At 40.9% G+C, this 24372-nt stretch overlaps 2 protein-coding genes across 2 annotated transcripts in view; both read left to right on the forward strand.

Annotated features, from left to right (window-relative positions):
- The first annotated feature begins 396 nt into the window (after positions 1-396).
- The window catches only part of LOC119089232 (zinc finger protein 431-like), an 84475-nt gene continuing 60499 nt past the window's right edge, over positions 397-24372 (forward strand). The window contains exon 1 of the mRNA XM_037211787.1: positions 397-479. The gene's annotated coding sequence lies outside the window, so the exon portion shown is untranslated. The remainder of the gene's footprint in view (positions 480-24372) is intronic.
- The window catches only part of LOC114709596 (zinc finger protein 431-like), a 33353-nt gene continuing 9378 nt past the window's right edge, over positions 398-24372 (forward strand). The window contains exon 1 of the mRNA XM_037211789.1: positions 398-479. Coding sequence (XP_037067684.1) covers positions 477-479 — 3 coding nt within the window. The 5' untranslated portion in view covers positions 398-476. The remainder of the gene's footprint in view (positions 480-24372) is intronic.

Raw genomic sequence — 24372 nt, forward strand, 5'->3', positions numbered from 1 at the left:
TATCAGTCCTAATGCCATTGTGGACTTTGTTTTTAATTTTCTTGAGTTACCCTGTGTTCCTCTTGTGCAAAGTTGTCTGATTAACATCCTTCCGAATTTGCATACTTCCTTTTAAAATTGAACCCATTGGTTTATATTAACAAGAGACTTGCTGTTAAATTGGGCACAAATCTCCAGCCAATCTGGGACTGGTCTGTACTTACTGTGGAAGCCAGGGCTGGGAATCCCCGTGCTTTGCTCCTGCGACTCACCGGTCCTGTCACTCAGGCTTCACTAGCCAATCAGAGCTCCTAGTGGACCCGCCAGTCAGATGGGAGGGTTCTTCCGGGTGCCAGGCTCTAGCGGTCGGCGGAGGAAGTCGGAAGTTGACTTGTGTATGCCACTGTGTGCTGGGTTTTAGGGAAAGCGTGGGTGAGCTCTGCAGCCATGCCATGGTGAGCGACAGGTAGCTGTCCCCAGACGAGGAGTGACCGGCCATGGTGAGCGAGGGTGCATTATCTCCAGACTCGGTGAAGCAGCTGGCTGAGCCGGGGGGAGCCGGTGGGGTTGGTGCATCCTTGACTGGGTAGCAGTGAGTGGTCAGACAGTTTGGCTTCTTCCTGCAGGTCCTGTGTGGTTCTTGCAACTCCCCAGGCCTGCGCGGCAGCCTCTGAATAACTTCACTCCGTGGGCTGCATCTGCGAAGAGCGTTGGGAATGGGACCGTACTTAGAAATATCTTTTGTTGACATCACTGTGAAATGTTGGTGCTTGTAGAGATTATATTGTTACCATGGAAGGCAGATTTGCCAAAGTCAGAGAGCTCTGATCTATCTAGGATCATATATGTTCTGCACTTTTAACGTTCAACATTTAGGTTTAGGATCTGTCTTCAATTACTCTTGTGGCGGTTGTAAATGATATCACACATGCATATAGCACTCCAGTGCTAAACTGTGATGTAGACAAGTAGAATTGATGGTATACGGAGTTACCAATTCTTAGGAGACATTACGTCACACAAAGTAGAATTTAGGTAAGGGAGGACTGCCTCCCAAATCCCCCAAAGATGAGTGGTATGCAAACCATGCCTGTTAGAGATTAGTATGGTAAGATGTAAATGTTTGTTCACCAGGATTAACATTAAGCTCCATTCCCAAAACAAAGGAGACAACCCTGACTTACAACTACTGGAAAGCCCCCCATCAAAGAAAAAACCTCTAACGTGCTGCTCAAGGGACCATGAGAGGGTTACAACAAACATTAAGTCCTGGTGTGCCAGAAAGATATATTAATTCTAGAACAGCTGCATCTCCAGCCTTTTGAAAAGTAGCTTTGAGTCAGGGTTTCCTACGTTGATTGAGGTGGACTTGAACCCTGTCTCTTAGCCCTACAGGGCATTCATTGCCCTTGCTATCCTCCTGACTAACCACCCTAAATTCTTGGATTACAGATCTGTAGCACCGAAGAGTTGAAAAAATTTAAATTGAGTCACATAGTGGACTGTCCATTGCATTAAAAGGAAAAGGATTTGTGTGTGGAGCTTGGCTTCTCCCTTCAGACCAGAAGAGAGGAACAGTGTACTGGGCACACTGCAAGGGGAAACAGACTAGACAACAGCCAGATCATAGACTGAAGTTTAAGGCAGTGAGCTGCAGGGGTCTCCTTTATAAAGGACCTGCTGGGGCAGGGTGAATGACTGTGTAATTTCCCAGTGTCTATTGATTCCTTCCATGTGAGTGGAGACAGACAGAGTTGGTGGGTGTACAATTCAGGGAGGTTAACTTGAACTACTGAGTATTCAGTTTCCAGTTAGGGAACTCTCCTATACAGATATGTGCAATCCTTGCTGACACAGTTAAGTGAACTCAGAGGTTTGAGACACAGACCATTGGCTGTCAATCTGTGTCAGCTTACAGCACTCAGCAGCTAACATTTTACATGGGACAAAGTCATACAATGTCTTACTAATGGCGTTCTCTCTACTAGAGAAATGCCTGTTCTGTTTCAAAGTCAGTATAACTAAGTGTTCTTGTAATTATGTTTATCACTTTAAAAAGTCAATTATTGGTATCATTTTTTAAAGTTCATTTTCTTTAAATGCATTACTGCTCTAATCTTCATTTGTTTCTATTTTCCAATGTTTCCTGGCCATGAAGAATTTCATTAGAGTTTTTTCTTAAGTGTTATTTATTTATTTATTTATTTATTTATTTATTTTATTTTATCTATATCAGTTTAGAGCAGTAGTTCTCAACCTGTGGGATTGTGACTCCCTTTGGGGGATCAAATGACACTATCACAGGAGTGGCCTAAGAACATTGGAAAACACAGATATTTATATTACAACTCATAACAGTCACAAAATTATAGTTATGAAGTAGCAGTGATAATTCTATAGTTAAGGGGGGGGGGTCACCACAACCTAAGGAAATGTATTAAAGGGTCACAGCATTAAGAAGGTTGAGAACCACTGATTTAGATCAATGTCTCCTGTAGCTCAGGCTTATCTTACACTGTGTAATTGAGAATTGCTTTGAACGTTTAATCCTGCCTCTGCTACCCAGAGATGGGAAGACAGTCCTACAACTCCTTCCAGACTGGGCCTTGACTGGTCTGTGAGAAGGAAAAATAGACCAGTTAATGAGTGTCCTCCAATCTCTCAGGTTTTTATTGGGACTTACAGATGAAGAGGGAACTGTGTAAGAATTGAGTTCACTGACCAGCTGTAAAGCAGGTGTAGTCACAGCACAGAAAGGGAGGGGCAAGAAGAAACTTTTCCTGCTATGACAGTAGTTGACATTACCAATGAGTAGTGAGGTAATCAATCTTAGATGATATGTAAGTGTCCTGAATGGCCAATTCTTGGGTTCACAGACCAGACAATGAAGAATATGGACAAAGAATTGAACTTTCACAAAACCAAATTACTGTAGTCACACTAGTTGAACCAAAATAGAAGAAGTGTATAAAATGGTGTGGCCCTATCTAACATGACTGTATTTTCCAGGTTTAAGATGTACAACCTGAAATAGATGCCATGAATAGTACTTGGTGTGTGCTAATAGAAATCCCTCATCTCTGGAGCATGTGGGCGTAAAGCCTGTTTCAACTTTTGAGCATAATTTTTTAGGATTATAATTTCATCATTTTCAGTACCTCTTTCTTGCCTCTAAGCCCTCCCATAGACCCTTCACTGTTTTCTAATTCATGGCCTCTTTTTGCTTTAACAATAGTTACTGTTTGAATGTGGTCTGTGTTTGGCTGTAGATCCTCCCAGCTATGAAGCAAAGGGTTGGCTGCATGGGACACTGAGTGTGTAATGGAATGTGCACACAAAGGACCCTGTGCCTTTGGAAGAGGAACAGGAAGTGCTCTGGGAATGGAAGATTCTATTAAACTATAAATTTCTCAGGCTAGGGCCTTGTCTGACCCTAGCTAGGGTGGAAGCCAGAGCTGGGAAGGCCTGTACTGCCAGTTAATTGATCTCTGCTTACCCAATGGAAGAGCTGCAAATGTCCTGAGGCCCAGCTTGGTAGTCCTAGCTAAAGAGGGACTCTGGAAGGTTGAGTAGTCAGGAGTAACAGTGGGAGGTAGTTTACAGCTTCTTTCTAGGATTCTTCTCTGGTTCTTCTGTAAAGAGCTATAAGGAAGACCACAAGCCATGCCATGGTGAGTGAGGGGGCCACTGTCCCCAGACCAGAAAGAGCAAGTGGCTGAGCTGTCAGAATCCAAGTTGCTGGGACTGGATGGACTGTGAGCTAGACAGTGGGTCTTTTGGTCCCTGTAGTGACCTGGGCAATGGCCCTTGGCCTCCGAGCCTCAGTGAGTATGGATCCCCTGGGTAGGGGGAGGCTCTGCTGCCCTGGCATGGGAGGCTATGCTGCTTGTAATATCACTGTCCAGTGTGCACACAGAGGCATTGTTGTTGGTGTGCAGTGAGAAGACAGATTGGAAAACTGAAGGCCTGGTTTCTGGAAGTTCTGAACATTGCATTCCACATTCAGGTTTGTCTTATAAATGTTACAGATAGTTTAGAAACTGGTAGAAAGGAGGTGATGGGGATCATCCTTCAGCAATCCATGATTAGAATACTTTTAACTTTCTGCTGCTGCCAGCCACCATGGTGAGAATCAGGGAAATTCAGTTCAGGGTACAGAAGGTGTTTCTGAGCTCTGGAGGTATCTCAGGTTAGCATGGTGTTAAGCAGGTGGATAGGGCAGACTCCACGTCTTCTGCTATAATTCATGTGGCAGGAAGTAGATCTTAAGTTGTTTTTCCACTTTGTGTTTTGATTGGGCGTGATTAGGGCTGGGTTTGCCTGAAGCCACAAAGGAGCATGGGTGGCTGTAGAGCCATAGCAGGTTCTGCAGGGAATGACCTCCCTTTGCAGAGAGAGCTCTAGAGCATGGAGCCTCTCTGGAAGAAATATCAGTAGCCGAAGGGTCAGGAACAAAACAGTTTAAGGGTTAAGGGTCTCTTTGAGTTAATTTTGTGGGAGTTGTGAAGTCTGTGTTTATTTAATTTCTATACACGTAGATACACATTGGCCAAGATCAAACTTTTCCTGGGTAAGTTCCCTTTGGTCTTTTGATTACAAGTTAACTATATATCCCTGAGTTTTTCTTGGCTTTTTCTCTCCTTCTCCTTTATTCTTTAACAAATATTGTACATATTCCTGATTATTGTAGATTTTGTGCTAAATATAGCACAGTCACATTGTATCAATCTGTGTCCTATTTTTTAATAATCCCATTGAGCCTTCTGAGTGTTTCCACTTTACATGTAGATTTAGAATCAGCTTTTCTGAAATAAATGGTTGGGCACTTTTGCCTTATTCTATTAAATTTTTGGTGCAAATTGACCATATATAACATCTTAATATTGATACATCCTATTCCCAAGGATCATTTGAGACTTGGTAGGTTGCTCAGTGCATGTTCTTTTTAGGGATGACTTCAGATCTCAGCACCCAAGTTGGGAGGCTCATAACCACCTGCTTACTCTAGGTCCAGGAAATCTGATAACCCTCTTTTCTGGTTTGTCACCTGTACACTCATGGAATACATTCACTTCAACACTTAAAAATACACATAAAAATGGGGATAAATTTGTTTTCAAAAGTGCTTGTACCTTATAAAGCAGCTACAGTAAAACAAGTTGCTTTGGGTATAATACAAGCCATACAATGTTTCCTTCAAAATCAGTTACCTTGTATTTGGTTTGGAAAAGTTTTCCTTTCCTCACACTGATGCAGAACTACATCTAATCACCCATCATAGAAAAGTGATCCTAACTTTCCTGAGTAAGAAGGTAGATATGTGTCATTAGTGTAACAGATGTTGTATTTTATTATGCTGGTGGTCATCACACTAGATTCATACTCTAAATTCCAAACTAAGATCCTAAAGCTGTATCCCAAAGGCTGCTCACCTGTGTGATGTAAATTTAGCTGAAGGTCAGCTTCAGTCTCTAATAGAAGTCTCTGTCTCTGGTCAGGATCCTGGGAGAAATGTTCTAGCTGCAGGACAGATCAAAGTGATGCCTTTCTAGATATGCAAAGCAGAGCATTGCTCTTGGTCTCTGCTTATATACTGTCCAATGGGCATCAGTATTCTAGGGCTGTGACTGGTTATCTTGAGTGAGTGGTAACACTGGTCTCTTGTTATCAGGTACAGCTTTAGGTGCAGTGGGGTTCTTGACTAATCTATTTTTATATAACTAAAAGACTTTTTTTTCCTATGCTCATTACATTCCTTCCCATGATCCTTGAGGCATACACAGTGACAATGAGGACCACACATAATAATTATTAGGAATCTTCAAATTTGGGCCACAGCAGGAAAAGAAGAAAGCATATTACTAATAGACAAATAAATGCAAGAAAGTAAATTGCAGGCACTAAAACAATAATTAAGCCAAATGGTCAAATCAATGTAGATTATAGGATATTGCTGTGATCCTGCTGGCATATATGTATTTTTCCAAATTTATGTTTTTCTAGGTTTGATATGCACCAATTTGAAGATACTTTCAGAAATAAAAGGAAATGCAATTACTTTCAAACAAAAATGTTGTAAAAGGGGGCATGGCAGGGTTTGAGCTGTAGGACTCAGAGCTAAGGAAATCATAGTAGAGCATCATCTTAACTTCTTCAGTGTCGGGTAGAAGCATGTGGCCTATGGCTGTGGGACAGGTATTTCTTCTTTTATTAAGGAAAAGAGCAACTAAAAGTCCAGTAAATTCCTTAATCTTAGTCTATATGAATGATGCAGTATTAGCTTAGCAAAAACACCCATTGCCTAGGAAACCTGGGGATGGATTTGTTATACCCACTGATTTTTCCCTATAGACTAGGTAGACTAATACAGAGGTTATCTACTACTCAGAATATACCATCTCATTTGGGGCCAACATCTTTGGGGCCACCCATCCTCTGTCTAATGAGCTCCAACTGTCAGAACTGACCACTTAGATCTTTGCAAGCCAACTTACAGACCTTGGCAATGGAGTCTTTACTGCATGCTCCATTAAGGACTTCAAACTCACAGTCGACATCTATAACATCACCAGGTATATATTGGACTCCACTTTTTATTCTGAAGAACTTGGTTGTCTGACTATATAAAATGCTACTAGAGCTTTTTCCTAAGGACATAATAACATGAAGAAATTTGTTTCTTCATAATAACATGAAGAAATTTGCCTTGGGTCCAGTAGAGACTTACAGATCACTGATTTTGTTCCAAATCCTTTTCAAAAATTCAGAGATAGGTCTCTGCTCATGGAAAAGTGAGTCTTGCTTGATATATTGCTTGGATACATTCTTCTCTGTCTGTTCCTCTAAATAAGTTGTAGCAGAAAATTTTGAGAGATCTGGTTGGCTACAGCTAGTCTTGTCAAACTTTTAGCTGTATATTTCTATACAAATTGGCATAGACTCTGCCAATGATTGCTTTAATACATTTAGGTGCAGATAAGTTGCATGTAATCAGTTTGTGAGAAGTAGCTAGTCCATCAGACAAGGAGTTAATAGCCCATATTTGTTATTCAATAAGATGATGATTGCTGTATCTGCATTGATGTCCAAAAGAACTAAAGATGCTATGCCAGCTCCATATAAGGAGCCGACCAGCCCAGCAACCATCAATTGTAAAGGTTTTCTTGCAGCAAATCTATTTCCTGGGGAATAAGAGAAGATTGGTAGTCTCCTGAATTCGGGCTCTGGGCAGATTTCTTCAGGTGGGAGCCATGATTTGAGTTGAAAGTAAGATCTTCTGGACCCTAGGTGTAATATAAGTCTTGCAGTTAAGATCAGGCATCACCGTGGTCTCCCAAGTAACAGTTGTTGGGGAAATAAAGGGATTGACAAATACCACCTTATAGTGGGCTGTGAAAATTTTGTTTTCATCCCATCTTCCTCTATCAGTGATGCATGGTGTTAGGCTACCTTCTTTGATTTCTCAGGATTTCTATCTCATGGTGAAGACATATCCCTCATCAAATTGAGGTCCTTTCTTCAGAGTTCCTGCATGTGATATATTGAGTATAGGCTTATGGGCCACAAAGTCTCCAATGCCCCATGTCTTGACCTGTGGTAGTGGAAGAATTATGTAGAAATAATAGGAAAGTCCTGGGTGTGTATGTTTCCAGGGTTCCAGTTTTGAAAGATCCATACCTGCTGTTTTCCACCAATATAAGTTTCTGTTGTCTGCCTTTTTTGGTTTTTCGAGACAGGGTTTCTCTATGTAGCTTTGCGCCTTTCCTGGAACTCACTCTGTAGCCCAGGTTGGCTTTGAACTCACAGAGATCCTCCTGCCTCTGCCTCCCAAGTGCTGGAATTAAAAGCATGCGCCACCACTGCCTGGCCATTGTCTGCCTTTTTTATGTGATACTTTGGCACAAAATCATGGGATCTAGGGCATCCTCTGGTTGCCAATTGTAACATGTCCACTCTTGAACTAATGGAATCAATATGGTAGCGAGTATAATAAGTTCAGACTGGAATTTCAACAGGCTGGGAACTAATGTTCCATATTCTAGGAGGAATGGACAATTTGTTGTTCCTGGCATGTATATCCAGAGGAATTGGGAAGTCTATTGCTTCATTGTTATAGAGAGTGTATACATGATATCACAGGTACAAAAATTCTTTCTATTTGGCAAGCAGATTTTTTCTTTTTTTGGTTATAAAGATGGTTTCCAGTGTGTCATTGATAATTAGTGGAGTCCATTGTGCCTTTGGTTTCATCATTTTCTTAAAAATATGTCAGTAAATGTAGTTGTCAAGTTGTAAATCTTCTGGCAGTGATGTAAGAAAAAGACTGATAGGTCAGCTAGGTTACTCCATCGTCTCTTCCACCAGTAGGTTTATTGTTTCATTGGTGGTGTATTAAACCTTGTGTAGTGGTGGTCCAGTTGATGTTAGAGCATTGATGGACTGCAAGGCATTTGGTCAGACTTACCCTCACAAGTCCAGTGTGAAGTGGGTGATTTCATTGAGGTAATCCCAGTATGCAAGAGGTGACAGTAGACAGTAGTCCTGTTTACCATGGTTGGTAACCATCCCAGAGATTCTCTTATGAAGGTTGAGGCCTTTTGCATTAAAAACTGGTGGTATATAGGCCATGTCTGTACAAAATACGGCTGGTTGTGCTAAGGTATTATCTGAGTCCCATAGAACACCATGTAGGCACAAAGTGTCTGGGTATCTGCATGAGTTCTCCTCAGGAGGTGGGGCTTCATTGTCATAAGATGTGAAGGATTATGTTAGCATGTCAATCAAGGTCATGGAAATCTATAATGTTGTGACCCCAGTGATATAATTTCTAGTCAGTCATTAATAGGTAGAAATGAATCATTTTTCTGCCTTCCCTATCAGGTGGTTATTTCATATGTTCATCCTACCATAGTAGGGTAGGTTGGGAAATTTGGCCATAAACACTACAGTCACATTTGGCCTATTCAATTGTTGGTATAGTCTAAAAAGTGAATTTGGGCATTTGAATCCATGTGGTTGTGGTATTGCATTACAAAAGAGAAAATGCTTCTGGGTATTCTCCTATCAGTGTCCGGGTCAAAGGTACATACAATCATGTGTTCACATGGATTTGTTGTGATTGATGTTGATGTCTCCTCAGTCAAGTAACCTGCCTCCTTATTCTGGTCCCAATCTAGATAATTGTAAACTTTTTGGTTTTTCAAGACAGGGTTTCTCTGTGTAGTTTTGTTGCCTATTCTGGATCTCACTCTGTAGACCAGGCTGGCCTCAAACTCACAGAGATACACTTGGCTCTGCCTCCAGAGTGCTGGGATTAAAGGCATGCACCACTGTTGCCCAGCAATTGTATACATTGTAATTTGCAATCTTGGTAGTTTTATTGTGCTGGGGGCCAAACATAGGGTTCCTCTTCAGAATTTTGTGTTTGCTGCAGTTTCAATGTCTAATAATCTCAAATCTTATTCTCCCTTGTTCTTTGTAATTGTAAGGTGTAAGGATGATTTAAGAGCAATTTCTCTCAGCGGAAGTTGTAGATGGCTGATGCTGCTGTGATATTTCTCCCAATCTGTGTTAAATGGCATTTCAATGTGTTTCTTTCTTTAAAACTGGTGTTTTCAGCATCCTCTTGGTCATTGGTGGCAATGGCTCTCAAACTTGGTGCAATATGGCAATTAGCCTTTCTCATTCATCACAGTAACTACAACAAATTGTATTTCCAAAAGCTTCACAATGAGCATATTGAACATAGAATGTATTCCTGTTGTATGTGAGGTTCATGGTCCCAGTCTTATGGTAGGAATCCATCCAAGATGTAGTAGGGTATGTCACAATATCACACTTTACTCTTGGTTTATTTCTATTGTAGCAGTTGGTATAGTGGTTATTTCATTCATTGTTGCTGATGCTGTAGATATGGTTGTTGATCAAGGTGATGATTATTCTGACTTTGACCATCTCAGTGGTCATGGTGACAGTAAAGTAAACAATGGTGTTGTCAAAGATCCTGAGCTTGGCTTATTGGGTAAGTTAAACCTACAGAATTTAACAAGAGGAGTGCCAGGAATAGTGTCCTGGGTTCTTTGGCCCAGGAGATGGATACTATGACATTGTTCTATCTTGTGTTATCTTTTATTTTCTTGTTAAAGTTTCTATGAGACATAGGGTGTAATTTGTTATGGAATTGCCTTGTTCTATTTCCCTCTCTGTCTGGGCAGAAGGTACAATGCCCAGTTAGCACCAGTGCTGAGTAAATTAATTTTAAGACTTACTATCCTTATGAAAGTGCAAATCATATATATTGGGTTTGGTCCTAGACACATTATGTTTGTACATCATCTAATTTTCTAGGGTCCACATTTCCCTTTTTATCTGTAGTCCAGATTGTATTGCCTGCTACTGGTGCCATGGCTTGTCTCCTTTCAGTCTTGGTATTTCTGTCTTGGTAAACATGTTTATGGGGAATTATTCTGCACAGTCAGGAAATAAACTGGTTGTTATTCTCTAAGTCTGACTTAAGTGTCTTCATATGGAGAAGCTCTATTCAATCTTTGTCTACTATTTAACTCACAGCATGCAACTTCAATAGCATCTTCCAAGGGGAAATCTTTGAGTTGTAATAAGTTGATTTTAAGCAGTCCATTCCATCTTTCTATATTGCCAGCTGCAGTTGGGTTATACGCTAAATGAAAGATCCACTGTGTGTCCATAGTCTGCAACCTCCTCTGGCCTTTAGAACCTGTGAAGTGTGTTCCTTGATGTATATAAGTAATTATTGAGGGGCTATATCTGGCTATCCAACACCAGAGTGTGTATTTTGTTGCTAATTGGTCTGGTCTGACTTTCTCTAGCTAATCCAAGCTCTGTGCTTACATCTTCAAGAGTGCAAGCATATAGGCCCCTGTGAGTACTCAAGAGTTCAATGAAATCTATTTGTAGTTCATAATTAAATTGTTTAGGAAACCATGTTACAGCTGGTACTCGATGTCTGAATCCAGTTTCAAGTGCTGGACAAAGGAGGCAGTGTGTAATGGCTTCTTTACAGGCCTGCCAGGATAACTTAAGGATACTTTTATAAAACCATTGGAACAAAGCATATGTGACTATATGTCCCAATGTTTTATGTGATCTTAGAATTTCTATCTTTACTAATTATGCTAACATTCTCAGGTTTCTTAATTCTCCAGTCTGGGTTCCTTTTAATAGTCGTTCTCATAGATCTGTCTGGATTTAATTTGGTTCTCCCTTCCCCCTCAGTTTTTAGTGTTAGGAGTAAACTTTCAAGTTTACCAACTGTGCCACCTATCATCCTTGATAATTTATTCTGAACTTGCTCCCCAGGACGTTTAGATGATCTAATCTTAATTGAACATTATGCCAATTTTTCTGCTATTTTGTTATTTTTGTATGTCTTGTCTGTGTTGCCTATGTGTGAGTTTACATGGGTTACATAAATTTTGATGTCTTTGCTATGTTCTGCCATTTCCATCCATGCCTCCCTTGACCAAATGTTTTGTCATTTATCTGCCAGTTAGTGGTTTTCCATTTTGATGACCAGTAGCTGTACCATTGCACTCTCACATGAATCAGAGAAGATAAAGATTTTCCTTTTTCCTTCCTTAGCTGTTTCTCTTATAGCTAGTGTTGCTGTTCAGCGTGTTGTGCTGATTTGGTGGGTCCTTCCCCAGTAATTACCATTCCACCTTCCTATTCCCATCCCCTACCTTCCCCTTCCCCACCGCCGCTGCTTTCCATTCAGTTTTGGTTCCATCAGTGGTTCATGAGCCATCAGTAAACCATTTGCTGGCCAAATGCTGTGACCATTCTGTTGGTTCCCACAGTCCAATAGGTGCTTCTTTTGGGTGAGGGGTGAGTGACTTAGGAGGCACCTGAGCTATTTCCTTAGTGCATGAAGGCTCAGACTCCTTTGTTACCACATCCTGGTCACCATGGAATCCAGATAGGTACCATTTCCACTGTGATACCTTTCCTTCCATAGCTAAGCCTGCAAAGGACTCTGCCTTTGAGCAGATCCAATCCATTACTGAGCAAATATCTAAATTCTTATTATTCTCAAAGGCTCAGTAACTCCACCAGGCACCTTCTTAGATCAGTGGAAGGGCCTCAAGTTCTTCATGCCTGAGCTAAGGAGAATGACTGCTTTTATCAAGCAGATAGTTTCCTTAAGCCCTTGAGCGAATGGAGGTCCTTATCCAAATACCTGACCTTGGGAAGCAGACCTCCTTGGGGACAGACATTATACTCCAGTTTAAGAGCAATATTCATTCCTCAGGGGACATGATGCAGCATTGGCACTGAGCTGTTCGCTAATGCATTCCTCTGTGTCTTACAATATGGGCATATTTCCCTCATGTGCTCTCAAAAGAGAAGGTCCTGATGTCTTACTCCTTTTAATTATACCACACCATTCTGATTTCTCTACACTTACTAACTGAACTCTTGGGCTCTGGATCTTGATTGTATGCTTTAAATCTCTAACTTTCCTGTTCTTGGTGTAACCAGGAGGGCACAATGGGGAGTCCTGTGTGCAGTCATCACACAGGATATGTTGGCACTGTAATGGGCATTTTTTCCAAAGAATTATTTTGTTCAGAGGGACTGCCATTGTATACATTTTCATCCTTCAAGGCCTACACAAAATATCCCAAAGGAAAAAGCCTAAGAGAAAAAGCCTAAGAGAACTCCCAAACACAGTGCATATCATTAAAAATGAAAGTAATAAGGTGCTGGAGAATTGTGGTTGGGATGTTATTCCTGAAGTGATTAATGTTAACTGATAGTCCTTTTGAATCAGAAAAAGATGAGAATGCCAGTACTATATGAGAAACGTCGTCTTGCACATTTTAACAATAAATTTACTCTTGAAAGTAAACCCATTGAAAGCATAAAAGCTATCCTCATTCAGCAATGGCTCAGTATTTAAATGTCTTTGAGACTGATTTGACTAATGAATGTTGCAAAGCCATTTGGTAGATAACTCAGTGTCTCTTCAATCACAATCGATTTTCACATGAAACACAGAAAACCAAGCTGTGTATTTCACAATTTTTTCATTAATTTCCCTTGTTAGGCCTGTCATTACTGATAAAGGAATTAGGTTATATTTGAGTGAATGTTAGAGGCTCTGAAATGGTTTCTTTTGAAGGAATAATAAATATTTTAAGAACTGGTGTCCATATTCCTACTATCATGTGTTTGTATTTTTTCATTCCTGGTTTGAATCTTAATGCTGTAATAATGCTTACTTCTGAAAAATCAGCACCCTCACCTTTCCAGTACTTTCCTGTGCAGCTTTTTTGTTTTGTTTTAAATTAAAAAGCTGTTTTCTGTGTTTTAGAAGCATTCATTTAGTCTATAGGTGCTCAGGTGGTATATCATACATTTTTTTTTTTTTGGATTGGCCAAAAGTTGAACCTGTGGGAAAGATAAGGCTGGGACAATAAATCTGTGTATCCTAGACTTGGCAAATTTATTAATTTCCCTTGTTAGGCCTGTCATTACTGATAAAGGAATTAGGTTATATTTGAGTGGATGTTAGAGGCTCTGAAATGGTTTCTTTTGAAGGAATAATAAATATTTTAAGAACTGGTGTAAACATTCTTACTATCATGTGTTTGTATTTTTTCACTCCTGTTTTGAATCTTAATGCTCTGGGTGGAGGTGGAAGCCATAACCAATACCCATTGTGCTGTGTCCATTGAGCACACTCTAACCTTGTGAGAGGTGCTCTTGTCACTCAGGCCTCACTAGCTAATCAGGGCATCCCAGGCCAATCTGTCAATCAGAAGTGATACAAGGTTCACTGCAGTCTTGGCCTTGCAGCTGAACAGGCACAAGTGGTTTTATGTGTATGCTGTGCGTGCCTTTGCAGGGAGGGAAGCTGTGAAGGGTGTATGGGGGAGATTGGAAGCCATAACATGAGTGAGCATCTGCTGTCTCCAAATGGGTAGGATAGGTGAGCCCCTGGGGTAACATTAAAGGTGGGGGGCAAATGCACCATCTTTAGTAAAGCTCACATGAATGTAGTGGCCCTCCTATAAGGCAAGTCCCAACAACCATAACAGAGGTGTTTTCTTTTACTTTTTATTGGTAGGTTTTTATTTGCACTCTGACCCTTCTGTCTCTGCCTTCCAAGAGCCATAGGTGGCGAGCCCCTGGTGTTAGTATGGTGGATTCTTCCTGGGGCTGGTTGGGAACCTGCTGCCAGAATAGGTGTCCTGTGAGGTCCTATGCAGTCCTTTCTATTCCCTGGACCCGGGAGCCTGCCTCTGAAACAATTTGCCCTGTGGGCGGCACCAATGCAGAGCATTGAGAACAGGGAGTATGTAGAAACATCTTTGTAGTCAATGTCAACATGCATTTGGTACATCCATGTTAGGCAGGTTGACAAACTTGGAGGGGCCTAGTCTTTCTAGTGTCTGCTATACATTTTGCACTTCACATTTAACATTTAGGTGTAAGATCGATTTGTAGTTAATTTTATGGAGGTTGCAAATGGCATCTCATGTGTAGAGTAGCCCTCAACTACTATGCTGTTATATAGAAGAGTAGAATTGGTGTTATAGAGGATTTACCAATGCTTGGGAGATAGTAAGTCACACAAAGTAGAATTTAGCTAAGGGAGGGCTGCTTCTAAAATACCCCAAAAGTAAGTAGTATGCTAATCAGGCATGAGAGAAATTAGGATACTTGTGTACATGTTTGTTCACCACGATTGTCCAGACATTTGTCTCCGAAACAGAACACAGGAGACACCCCTGATTTATGACCAGCCACTAGGCCCATCTCCATATCAAAGAACAGGCTTCTAAAAGTTGCTCAATGGGGCATTACAGAGCTAAAACCAACATTAAGGCCTGGTGTGCCATAAAGTTCCACTTTTCTTCTTGAGAAAAGTATGTTCTGTCAGGCAGGAAACTGCATGACAACTATTTGGAAATGAAAAACACTGTTATGTTGACAGCTGACCTGATCAACCGGACCTCCCTATAAGCACTCAAGCAGGGAGAAGGAACATAGATCCTTCTCAAATCCATGAACATGATTGGCAGAGCCAGTAACAGCCTGGGGCCTAGGCCTTGGGAACTTCCCCTAAGGGCCTGATGTATTGAGAATAAAACAGCTCCTTCTCTAAAACTAGGAATATGCTTGGGAGAACGGGTAATGGTCTGGGGCTAGGGCCTTTCTGAAGGGGTTGCTTCAGATCCTGGGAACCCGACTCTTTGTATCACATGGGGCTGTAGTTATCAGGCCCAAGGACACTATTGGCTTGGTCAGTAATTTTCTTGAGATATTTTGTGTTCCCCCTGTGTAGCAGTGTTTGAATAGCCTTCTCCTGAGTTTGGCTCATTGTATGAATAGTTTCTGCTTACTTCATAGAAGTCCCCTATTTCCTTCCAGTTCTCCCACTAGAAATAGTATATAAGATGCTATTCTTAAGAAGCTAACATGGCATAACCATAGCTTGTACAAGACCTCCCTGCCTCACCTTTTCTCTTTTCTTTCTACTTTTCCTATCTTTCTCATCTTCTGGCACCTCTACCTCATCACTGAACAGTGACCTGATGTTTTACATCACTGGTATACTTTAAAAAAATTGTAGGAATATCTTTGCTGTTTAAATCTCCCATCTGCCCAAGTGACTAGACTTGCAGTCTCCAGGCAATATTTAAATTGTTCAAAATGTAACTTGCAGCATGAACCTAAAACAAAGGATGACAGCATATGTGGAATCCAAAATATGTTCTGGGCTATTTGCTCTTTGAACGTTAGCCATTGATAAATTGTTAAAGAGATTTTTCTTTATTAATAGCTTAAATGTGTGGAGTGAGAGTGATTTCCACCGGGAAGGTATATTAATGCTAGAATAGCTGTACTTCCAGCCTTCAGGAAACTGTTTCTGTCACAAGCTCTCATGTTTTCTCAGGTGGATTTCTTCCCAGTCTTTTGCTCTCCAGGTAAATGACCTTGTTCTCTATATTACACCTCCAAAATTCTTAAATTAAATGATTATACCACCCCAGAATTTTACAGTTATGCACTTGAGTCATATAGTAGGCTATCCGTTGCGATCACAGAAAAAAGATTTGCATGTGGAGCATGGTTTCTGCCTTCAGACGACAATAGGAGAAATAGTTTATTGTGTACACTGCGAGGGGAAACAGGGAAGCTGCTGGAGTCACAATTATGAAAAGGACCTGGTTGTGGCAGGCAGAGTGGTTTTTTTTTTTTTTTAAATTTCCCAGCATGTATTAATCAGTGTCATGTGAATGAAGACAGAACAGGTTGGTGGGTATTCTTATTGGGAAGGTTACCTTCAGCCAGTGAATATTGAATTTCCAATTAGGGAACTCTCCTGTGCAGATATGTTCAATCCTGCTTGATAGAGTTTAGTCAGCTCAGAGGTTTGAGAAACACCATTGACTGTAACTCTGTGTGTCAGATTACAGATTTTAGTAGCCAACAGGTACATATGGGTGAGGTTATTCTGTCTCTTATTTGTGGCATTTCCTTAACTTCCTCAACTAGGAAGGACCTACTGAAAAGTTTCCCTACCCCCACATTAAGCCTTTTTGCCAATGCAGTAATCCAAATCAAACCAAATTAAGAAAAAGCCCAGGTTTAATGAGTAAAATGCTCCCAGATGATTTTCCAGCCCCCAGGGAGGAAATGGGGAAGGGGCCAAAAAATCACATCTATTCTCTAGAGGGCAATTTAAACTCCCTGTGGGGGTGGTCTTGAGCATCTCTGGGGCAGGGGCCACTGTGTGGTGGGCTTTCTGAGATGAGGCAGGGTTTGGAGAGAGCGAGATGGGGAGGGAGCTGAGGTGGAGCGTCCACCTGAACACCTACTCTTTTTCAAAGTCAATACAGCTAAGTTATTTCATCTAAAAATATTTTTACCATTTTAAAAAGTCAATTATTGGTGTTATTTTTAAATTGCATTTTCTTTAAATGCATTCATTCTCTAATCTCTATTTGGTTTTGCTCTCCAATATTTCTCAGTCATTAAGAATTTCATTCTTTTTTTTCTCAAATGATATTTATTTATTTCTGTTTAGAGCAATGTCTCCTGTAGCTCATGTTTCCTCACACTATGTAATTGAGAATTGCTTTAAACACCTAATCCTGCCTCTGCTGCCCAGTGCTGGGTAGACAGTCCTGTAACTCCTTCCCAGCTGGCCCTTGACTGGTCAGTTAGAAAGAAAAATAGACCAGTTAATGAGCGTCCTCCAATCTCTCTGGCTTTTATTGCACCCTTACAAATGAAGAGGGACCTGTGCAAGTATTGAGTTCACTGACCAGCCATAAAGCTGGTGGAGTCACAGTGCAGAAAGGGAGGAGCTGAAGGAGAGTGAAAGTAGTTGGACTCAGCAAGGTGGAGTCGGGTAATCAATTTGAGATGATCCATAAATGTCCTGACTGGCCATTTCTTGGGGTCCACACAACAGGGAAATCAAGAATCTGGATAAAGGACTGGCCGTATCATGAAACCAAATTACTGCAGTTAAACTGGTTCAACAGAAATAGATAAAATGGTGTAGCCCTGCCTAACAGGACTGTTATTTTATGGTTTAAGATGTTCAGCCTGATAGAATAGGTGTGAGTAATCCTTGGTGTGCTCTCATACAAATCCCTAGTATCTGGAGCACATGGCCATAAAGCCTATTTCAACTCTTCAAAATAATTCTTTGTGATTATAACTACATCATGTGCACAGTCTCTTCCCTGCTTCCAAGCCACACCCTGACCCCCCACTGTCTTTTGTTTAACAACAGTTAAACAGTAAAAACAATTGTTGTTTGAATGCAACATGTTTGACTGTAAGACTTCATTGCTATGGAACAAAGGGTTGGCTATGCTGAGTGTGTAAAGGAGTGTGCACACAAAGGATCCTGTGGCTTGGAATAGCAACAGGAAGTGCTCTAGGAGACTAAAATACAAAGTTCTCAGACTAGGGCCCTGTCTGCTGGGGTGGAAAGGCAGAACTGGGAAGGCAGGTGCTGTCTGAGTCATTTGATCTTTGATCACCTAGGAGGGGAGTTGCTAATGTCCTGGGACCAAGCTGGGTGGTCCTAGCTAATGTGGGATCCTCAGAATGCTTAGCAATCAGGAGTCCCAGTGAGAGATAGCTTTCAGATTCTTTCTAGGGATTTCCTCTAAAGCAGCTGTAGGGAGCTGTAAAGGAGACCACAACCCATGTCTTGAAGGGTATGGGTTCACTCTCTTCAATGACACAAAGCAGATGGAGCAGCTCTGCTGAGCTATAAGAGCTTTGGTTGGTGGATGTGGTTACTGGGGCAGAGGTCCTGGGCCACTGAGCCTTGCTGAGTGTGGGTTTCCTGAGGAGGGGTGGCTCTGCAGCCTTGGCTGTGGGAATCTGTGGTGCTTATAATATCACTGTCCAGGATGCACACACAGGCATTGTTTTTGTTGTGCAGTGGGAAGACAGATTGGAAAACTGAAAGTTGAATTTCCTGAAGTTTTGAACATTGCATTCCACTTTTGGGTTTGTCTTATAAATGTTATAAACAGTTTTAGAAACTGGTAGAAAGAGGTGATCCTTCAGCAATACATGATTAGAATGCCTTTAACTTTATACTACCACCAGCCACAATGGCCTGGTTCAGGGTAGTTCAGTTCCAGGTGGCAAAAGGAGTTTCTGAGCTACAGAGGTTTTTTAGGTGTGCGTGGTATTGTATGGGTGGATTGGGCACATTCCACATCTTGTGCCATAGTCCATGTGGTAGGAAGGAGACATTAAATTCTGTATTGTTTTGTGATTGAACATCAGTGGGGCTATATTTTCCTGAAACCATAGGGGACATGAGAGTTTATGGAGGCATAGCATGAGATGTCCTCCACTTGCAGAGAGCGCTCTAGAGCATGAGGCCTCTTCGTTTAGAGATCCCAAACAAGTAGATAGAGGGTCAGGAACATAACAGTTTAAGGGTCCCTTTGAGTTAATTTTGTGGGAGTTGTGAAGTCAGTGTCTACTTTTAGAATCATTGGTAGTTGGGTAACATTGGTGAAGATAACACTTTTCCTGACTGAATTTCCTTTGGTCTTTTGAATAAAAGTAGACTATATTCTCCTGCTTTTATTCTTATCTTTCTCTCCATACTCTTTATTCTTTCACAAATATTGTACACATTCTTGGTTGTTGTAGCTTTGTGGTAAGTATAGAAGTCACACTGTGTCAGTGTGTGCACTATTTTTTCATAATCCTATTCAACATTCTGTGTGTTTCCACTTTGCATTTAGCTGTGGAATCAGGTATCCTGTTAAAGATTATTGGGAATTTTCTTTGGATTGTACTTAATATATGCTGCAAATTGACCATATACAAATTGACCCTTAATACTGATGCATCACATTCCAAGGTTTTATTTACTTTATTTATTTAGGAGGTTTTGTTGTTGTTCTTGTTATCTGTGAAAAACTTTTTATTGGATAAAAAGTATTATGGGGCTTGGCAGGTATGTCAGCACATAATCTTGGTTGATGACATAAGTTCAGATCCCAGCCCCCAAGTCAGGAGACTCATAACCTCCTGATACTCCAGATCCAGAGCATATGACACCCTCTTCTCTTGTGTGTCACCTGCACACATGGAAGACATTCTCCCTCACACACAAACATATACAGCAAAATGAGGATGAACTTGTTTTCAACATTGCTTGTGATTTATAAAACAATTAGAGCAAAACAAGTTGCTTTAGGTGTGTAATACAAGTCATTCAATGTTTCTTTAAAAAATCTGTTTTCCTGCATTTGATTTGGAAAAGTTTTTATTTCCTCAATCTGATGCAGACTTACAGGTAGTCATCAATTTCAGGAAACAAAATTGTGTCTAAGTGATCCTAACAAATATCCATTTCTTTATTATAAGAGAATAAGATCATTTTTGTACTCAAACTATTTTCTACAGTTTCGAGTGAATCTCTCCAATTTTAGTCGAACGCCCCTCCTCACACAACCCACTTTCTTTTATTAGCAAAGGTGAGAATCAGAGTGCATAGGATGAGTGCTGGTGAGTGGTTCCTTTTAGTTTGATTTTGAATGTAATCTTGTCATTCTTGTTTAAGGGACCATGTTATATATTTGTGTGGATGTCTTTATGTGTCATTTTTTCCCCCAGTGTTAGTTTTATTATCATCTAATTATATTGTTCTTTCTCTGGAAAATGATGGGACCTTCACCTATTTTATATTTGGAAAACTTAATGTATTATTTTATGAGTTTCTTGAGTTTTTGTTGGTTTGGGAAATTTTTGTAGAGTCACAGTTTTAGTTTCCTCTTCTTGATCTTAGAGGCTTGCCTATCCTCATTTCTAGGCGTATTTGTGTTTTCCAATTATTTCTATCTTCATGTTTAGATTTTTGCTGCTTAAGTTATTGATAAGCTTAATACATTGGTTTTGGTTTTTTGTTTTGTTTTGTTTTTAGAACTTTCTCATATATTATTGTTTCTTTGTCTTAATTAGATTTAGCTGTCAACATGATAGCTTAGAATCATTTGAGAGAACATCAATTGAGGGCATGCCCAGATAAGAATCACTAGTTACTATGCCTGTGAAAAATTGTGTTGATTAATGATTGATATAAGAAGGCTCTTTCACTGAGCATGGCAATATCCCTAACCAAGTGGATGTGGGAAGGATAAGAGAGCTAGTTGAACATGAGAAAGAGACAGAAACCAAGAGGAGAGAAAACAAGTAAACAAAATTCTCTCATGGATTTTGCCTTTAGCTGCTAAATTGAGTTTCTCTCCTAAGCTCCCACAATGATAGATTGTAGTCTGGCAGCATCAGTCAATAAACCCATTCATTATCTGAGATGTTTTGATTAGAGAATTTAATCACAGTAAGAAACAAGCAATATAGAACACAAAATGGTGAGCCAAAAGTGATTTTTGTTGCTGCAGAGGACCAGAGATTGATGACTTTTTTAGGAATGTTGAGGATATTAGGACTTTAGATAGGGAAAGTCATAGAAAGCTGTACACAGAGCTTAACTGGCTATTCCTGTAGGACTGAAAAGATAGGATTGTTGGGAGTAATGCGGACAGTGGAGGTCAAGGTCATAATATTTCAGTGGGAAATAGACTCCATCATTCTATTGGATGGTTATTACTGATGACTCATTCAGGTCTACTGTAAAAACAAAACAAGTGGGGCAGAAAGAAATGAAAAGCCTGTGTTTTGTAGAGAAAAACAGCACTAGGTAGTTTTGAGTAGTAGTCCATTGGTGAAGCAGGCAGGAACTTTCAAGGAGATTGTCACCGCCCTTCCTCTACAGTAGAAGCCTATCAAGGTGCCCTAAGGTTAAGACACCATCCAGCTAAACCTTCAATTTATGGAAGGAGTAAGCAAAGTGATTCCTAGTGCCAGAAAGCAACTTTGTACAGAACCTGCTGCAACTCTGGTCCAAGTGTGATAGGGTCCATCACAATTTAGAAGCCAAATTTGAGGTGATCACCCATGTTGTACTGGTTCTGGAAACAAGAAAGATGCAAAACTTAAAGGCCATGTATTCTTCCTCTGTGGTTTCTGTTCAACACTGTTAGATTCATGTATGTTTTTCATAGTTAGAAACCCAGTGAGGAGACTGAGAGTTCACTGTATGAAGCTATGAAGATGAAGCTTGTGTTGTTTTGAGACCAAAGGATGTTGAGATACCCAAGCTATGAGACATCTGCTGTGGAGAGCTGCATGCTGGAAGTGGAAGGAGAAACATGTATGAAAAGTTGCAGGCATAGAAATATCTAAGCCTTTTAAGAATGAAGCCCCATGTGTCTGAGACAGAGCTACAGGATTTGATTTGATGTTTGCCCTGAAGAGTTTTAGTCTTCCCTTGGTCCAATCTTCCCTCACTGTGTCAACATTCCTGTATTTTCTTTTTTTATTTATTCTTCCCTCATACAATACAACCTATATATTTCCCCTCCCTCTATGCCTCCCAGGGCCCTTCCCTAATCTCCTCTTCCCCAGATCCCCTCTCCTCTGTTTCCCTTCATAAAACAACAGATCTCCCAGGGATGTCAACCAAACATGGCACAACAAGTTATAATAAGACTAGGCACAAACCCTCATATCAAGGCTGGACAAGGCAACCCAGTAGGAAAAGAGGCCCAAGAGCAGGTGAAGAGTCAGAGACACCCCCCCACTCCACTATTAGGAGTCCTTCAAGAACCACAAAGATACACAAACATATATGCAGAGGAACTGGCACAGACCCATACAGGTTCCATGATTTCTGCTTCAGTCTCTGTGAGTCCTTATGAGCTCTACTTAGTTAATCTTGTGGGATGTATTCTCTTGGTGTCCTCCCTTTGGTTAGGAGAATTTTGGACTAGGATTTTTTTGAAAATATATTCTTGGCCTAAGAGCAGGAGTTTTTCTTCTATTCCTTTTATTCCCAGGTTTGGTCTTTTCATAGTGATCCAGGAATGTTTTAGATGTAATACTTTCTTTGATCAATATAGTCATTTCTTCTATCATATTTTCAATGTCTGAGATTTTCTCTTCCATCTCTTCTGTTCTGTTTGTGAAGCTTGCCTCTGTAGTTTCTTATTCACTTACCTAGGTTTTTTATTCCAGAATTCCTTCAGTTTGTGATTTTTATTGCTTCTATTTCCATTTGCAGGTGTTGAACACTTTTATTCATTTCCTTCAACTGTTTTTTTTGGCTTTCTTTAGGGGATTTATTCATTTTTTCCAATATTTTATCTTTTCCTTTGTTTAAGGGATTTATTTACTTTCTCTTCAAGGTCCTCTATCACCTTTATAAAGTTTATCTTAATATCTTTTACTCATATTTCAGCTGTGTTGGAATATTCAGGGCTTGCTGAAGTAGGATACTTGGGCTCTGGTGGTGACATGTTACCTTGGCTGTTATAGATTGTGTTCTTAAGCTGTCATCTAGGTATCTGGTTTTGGAGTGATTATGGGTCTAGGTGACTAAATCTCAGTTTGTCTTTGTTGGATGGGTGGATATTTTGTTCTTTGGCTTCTATTTGTTCTCTGTTTTTCTGGATTGTGTGGCCTATGGTTGAACAGAGGTTCCCCATCCACCCATGATGAGGGCTGGAAACCTGGTAGCAGGTGTAGTCTCTGTGCCAGCAGGAAGTTTCTGCCCTAGTTAGGGTCTGAGAAAAGGCTAAGAGAGGAGTTGGATTGGCAATAGTATTGGGGGGCACCACAAGAGAGGGGGTAGGTCTGTGAGCAAGTGGCCTACATGGATGTCTGACAGTTGGTGTTTCTTTTGTTTGAGCAGGGCATCTCTGCCCAAGTTGGGGGCTAGGACACAGCAACAGAGAGGCAAGTGGGACTGGAAATAGTGTTGAGGGATACGGAAAGAGTGGAAGAGGTTGATGGGTGGGCATTCAACTTGGATTTCTGTTGGCTGGCTTGGCCTCTGGTCAATCAAGAAGTTACCTACTTGTTCTTCTTCCTGGTGTGGCCTGCACTTGAGCAGGGGATGTCCACTGAGTTTTGGGGGTGGGGATTTGGCTACAGGGGTCATGGCTGGAGCATTGGTGGAGGATTGTTTCTGTAGGAATTGAAGGAATGAGCAAGTTCCCTGGGTTGCTGGCCTGCCTACCTCTTCCAGCTGGTGTAGCATGCACATGAGCATGGGATGTCTGCCTGAGTTGGGGGCTGGAGCATGGCCTTATTCATTTCTTTCTAAATGGGAATAAATCCTGTGTCATTGTATGTTGGAAAGGTTTAATTCATTTCTTGATTTTACAAGATGTCACTGTCAAGAGATTGTATTTAATATCACAAGAGACATTTGAACAGTGTTGGGGCTGTTACAGATTATGAGGGTCACTGAAGTTTTACTAAATGCATTTTCATTTCTTTGGTTTGTTTGTTTTTCTTTTTATTTATTCTCTCATACAATACATCCTTACCACAGCTTCCCCTCCCTCTACTTCTCCCAGCCCCTCCTCTTTCCCACTCCCCCAGATCCACTGTTCCTCTTGGTATATCATCAACCAAATACATCATAAGGTACAATAGACTAGACACGAGTCCTCATTTCCAGGCTGGAATAGGCAACCCGGCAGGAGGAGACGGGTCTGAAGAGCAGGCAAAAGAGTCAGAGACACCGCCTACTCCTACTGTTAGTTCCACAAAAAAACCCAAGCTAACAAACCACAGCATGTATGCAGAGGACCTGGTACAGACACATGCGATCAATGATTGCTGCTTCAGTCTTTGTGAGCCCATATAGTCCCTGCTTAGTTGATTTTGTGGTCCATGTTCTCCTAGTGTTCTCTACCCTCTGGTTCCTACAATCCCCTCTACCCTCTGGTTCCTACATTCCCCTCCACCAGTCTTCTGTAGAGTTCTCAGAGCCCCAGCTCGTGT

This window comes from Peromyscus leucopus, chromosome 17, assembly GCF_004664715.2.
Source record: "Peromyscus leucopus breed LL Stock chromosome 17, UCI_PerLeu_2.1, whole genome shotgun sequence".
Lineage (NCBI taxonomy): Eukaryota > Metazoa > Chordata > Mammalia > Rodentia > Cricetidae > Peromyscus > Peromyscus leucopus.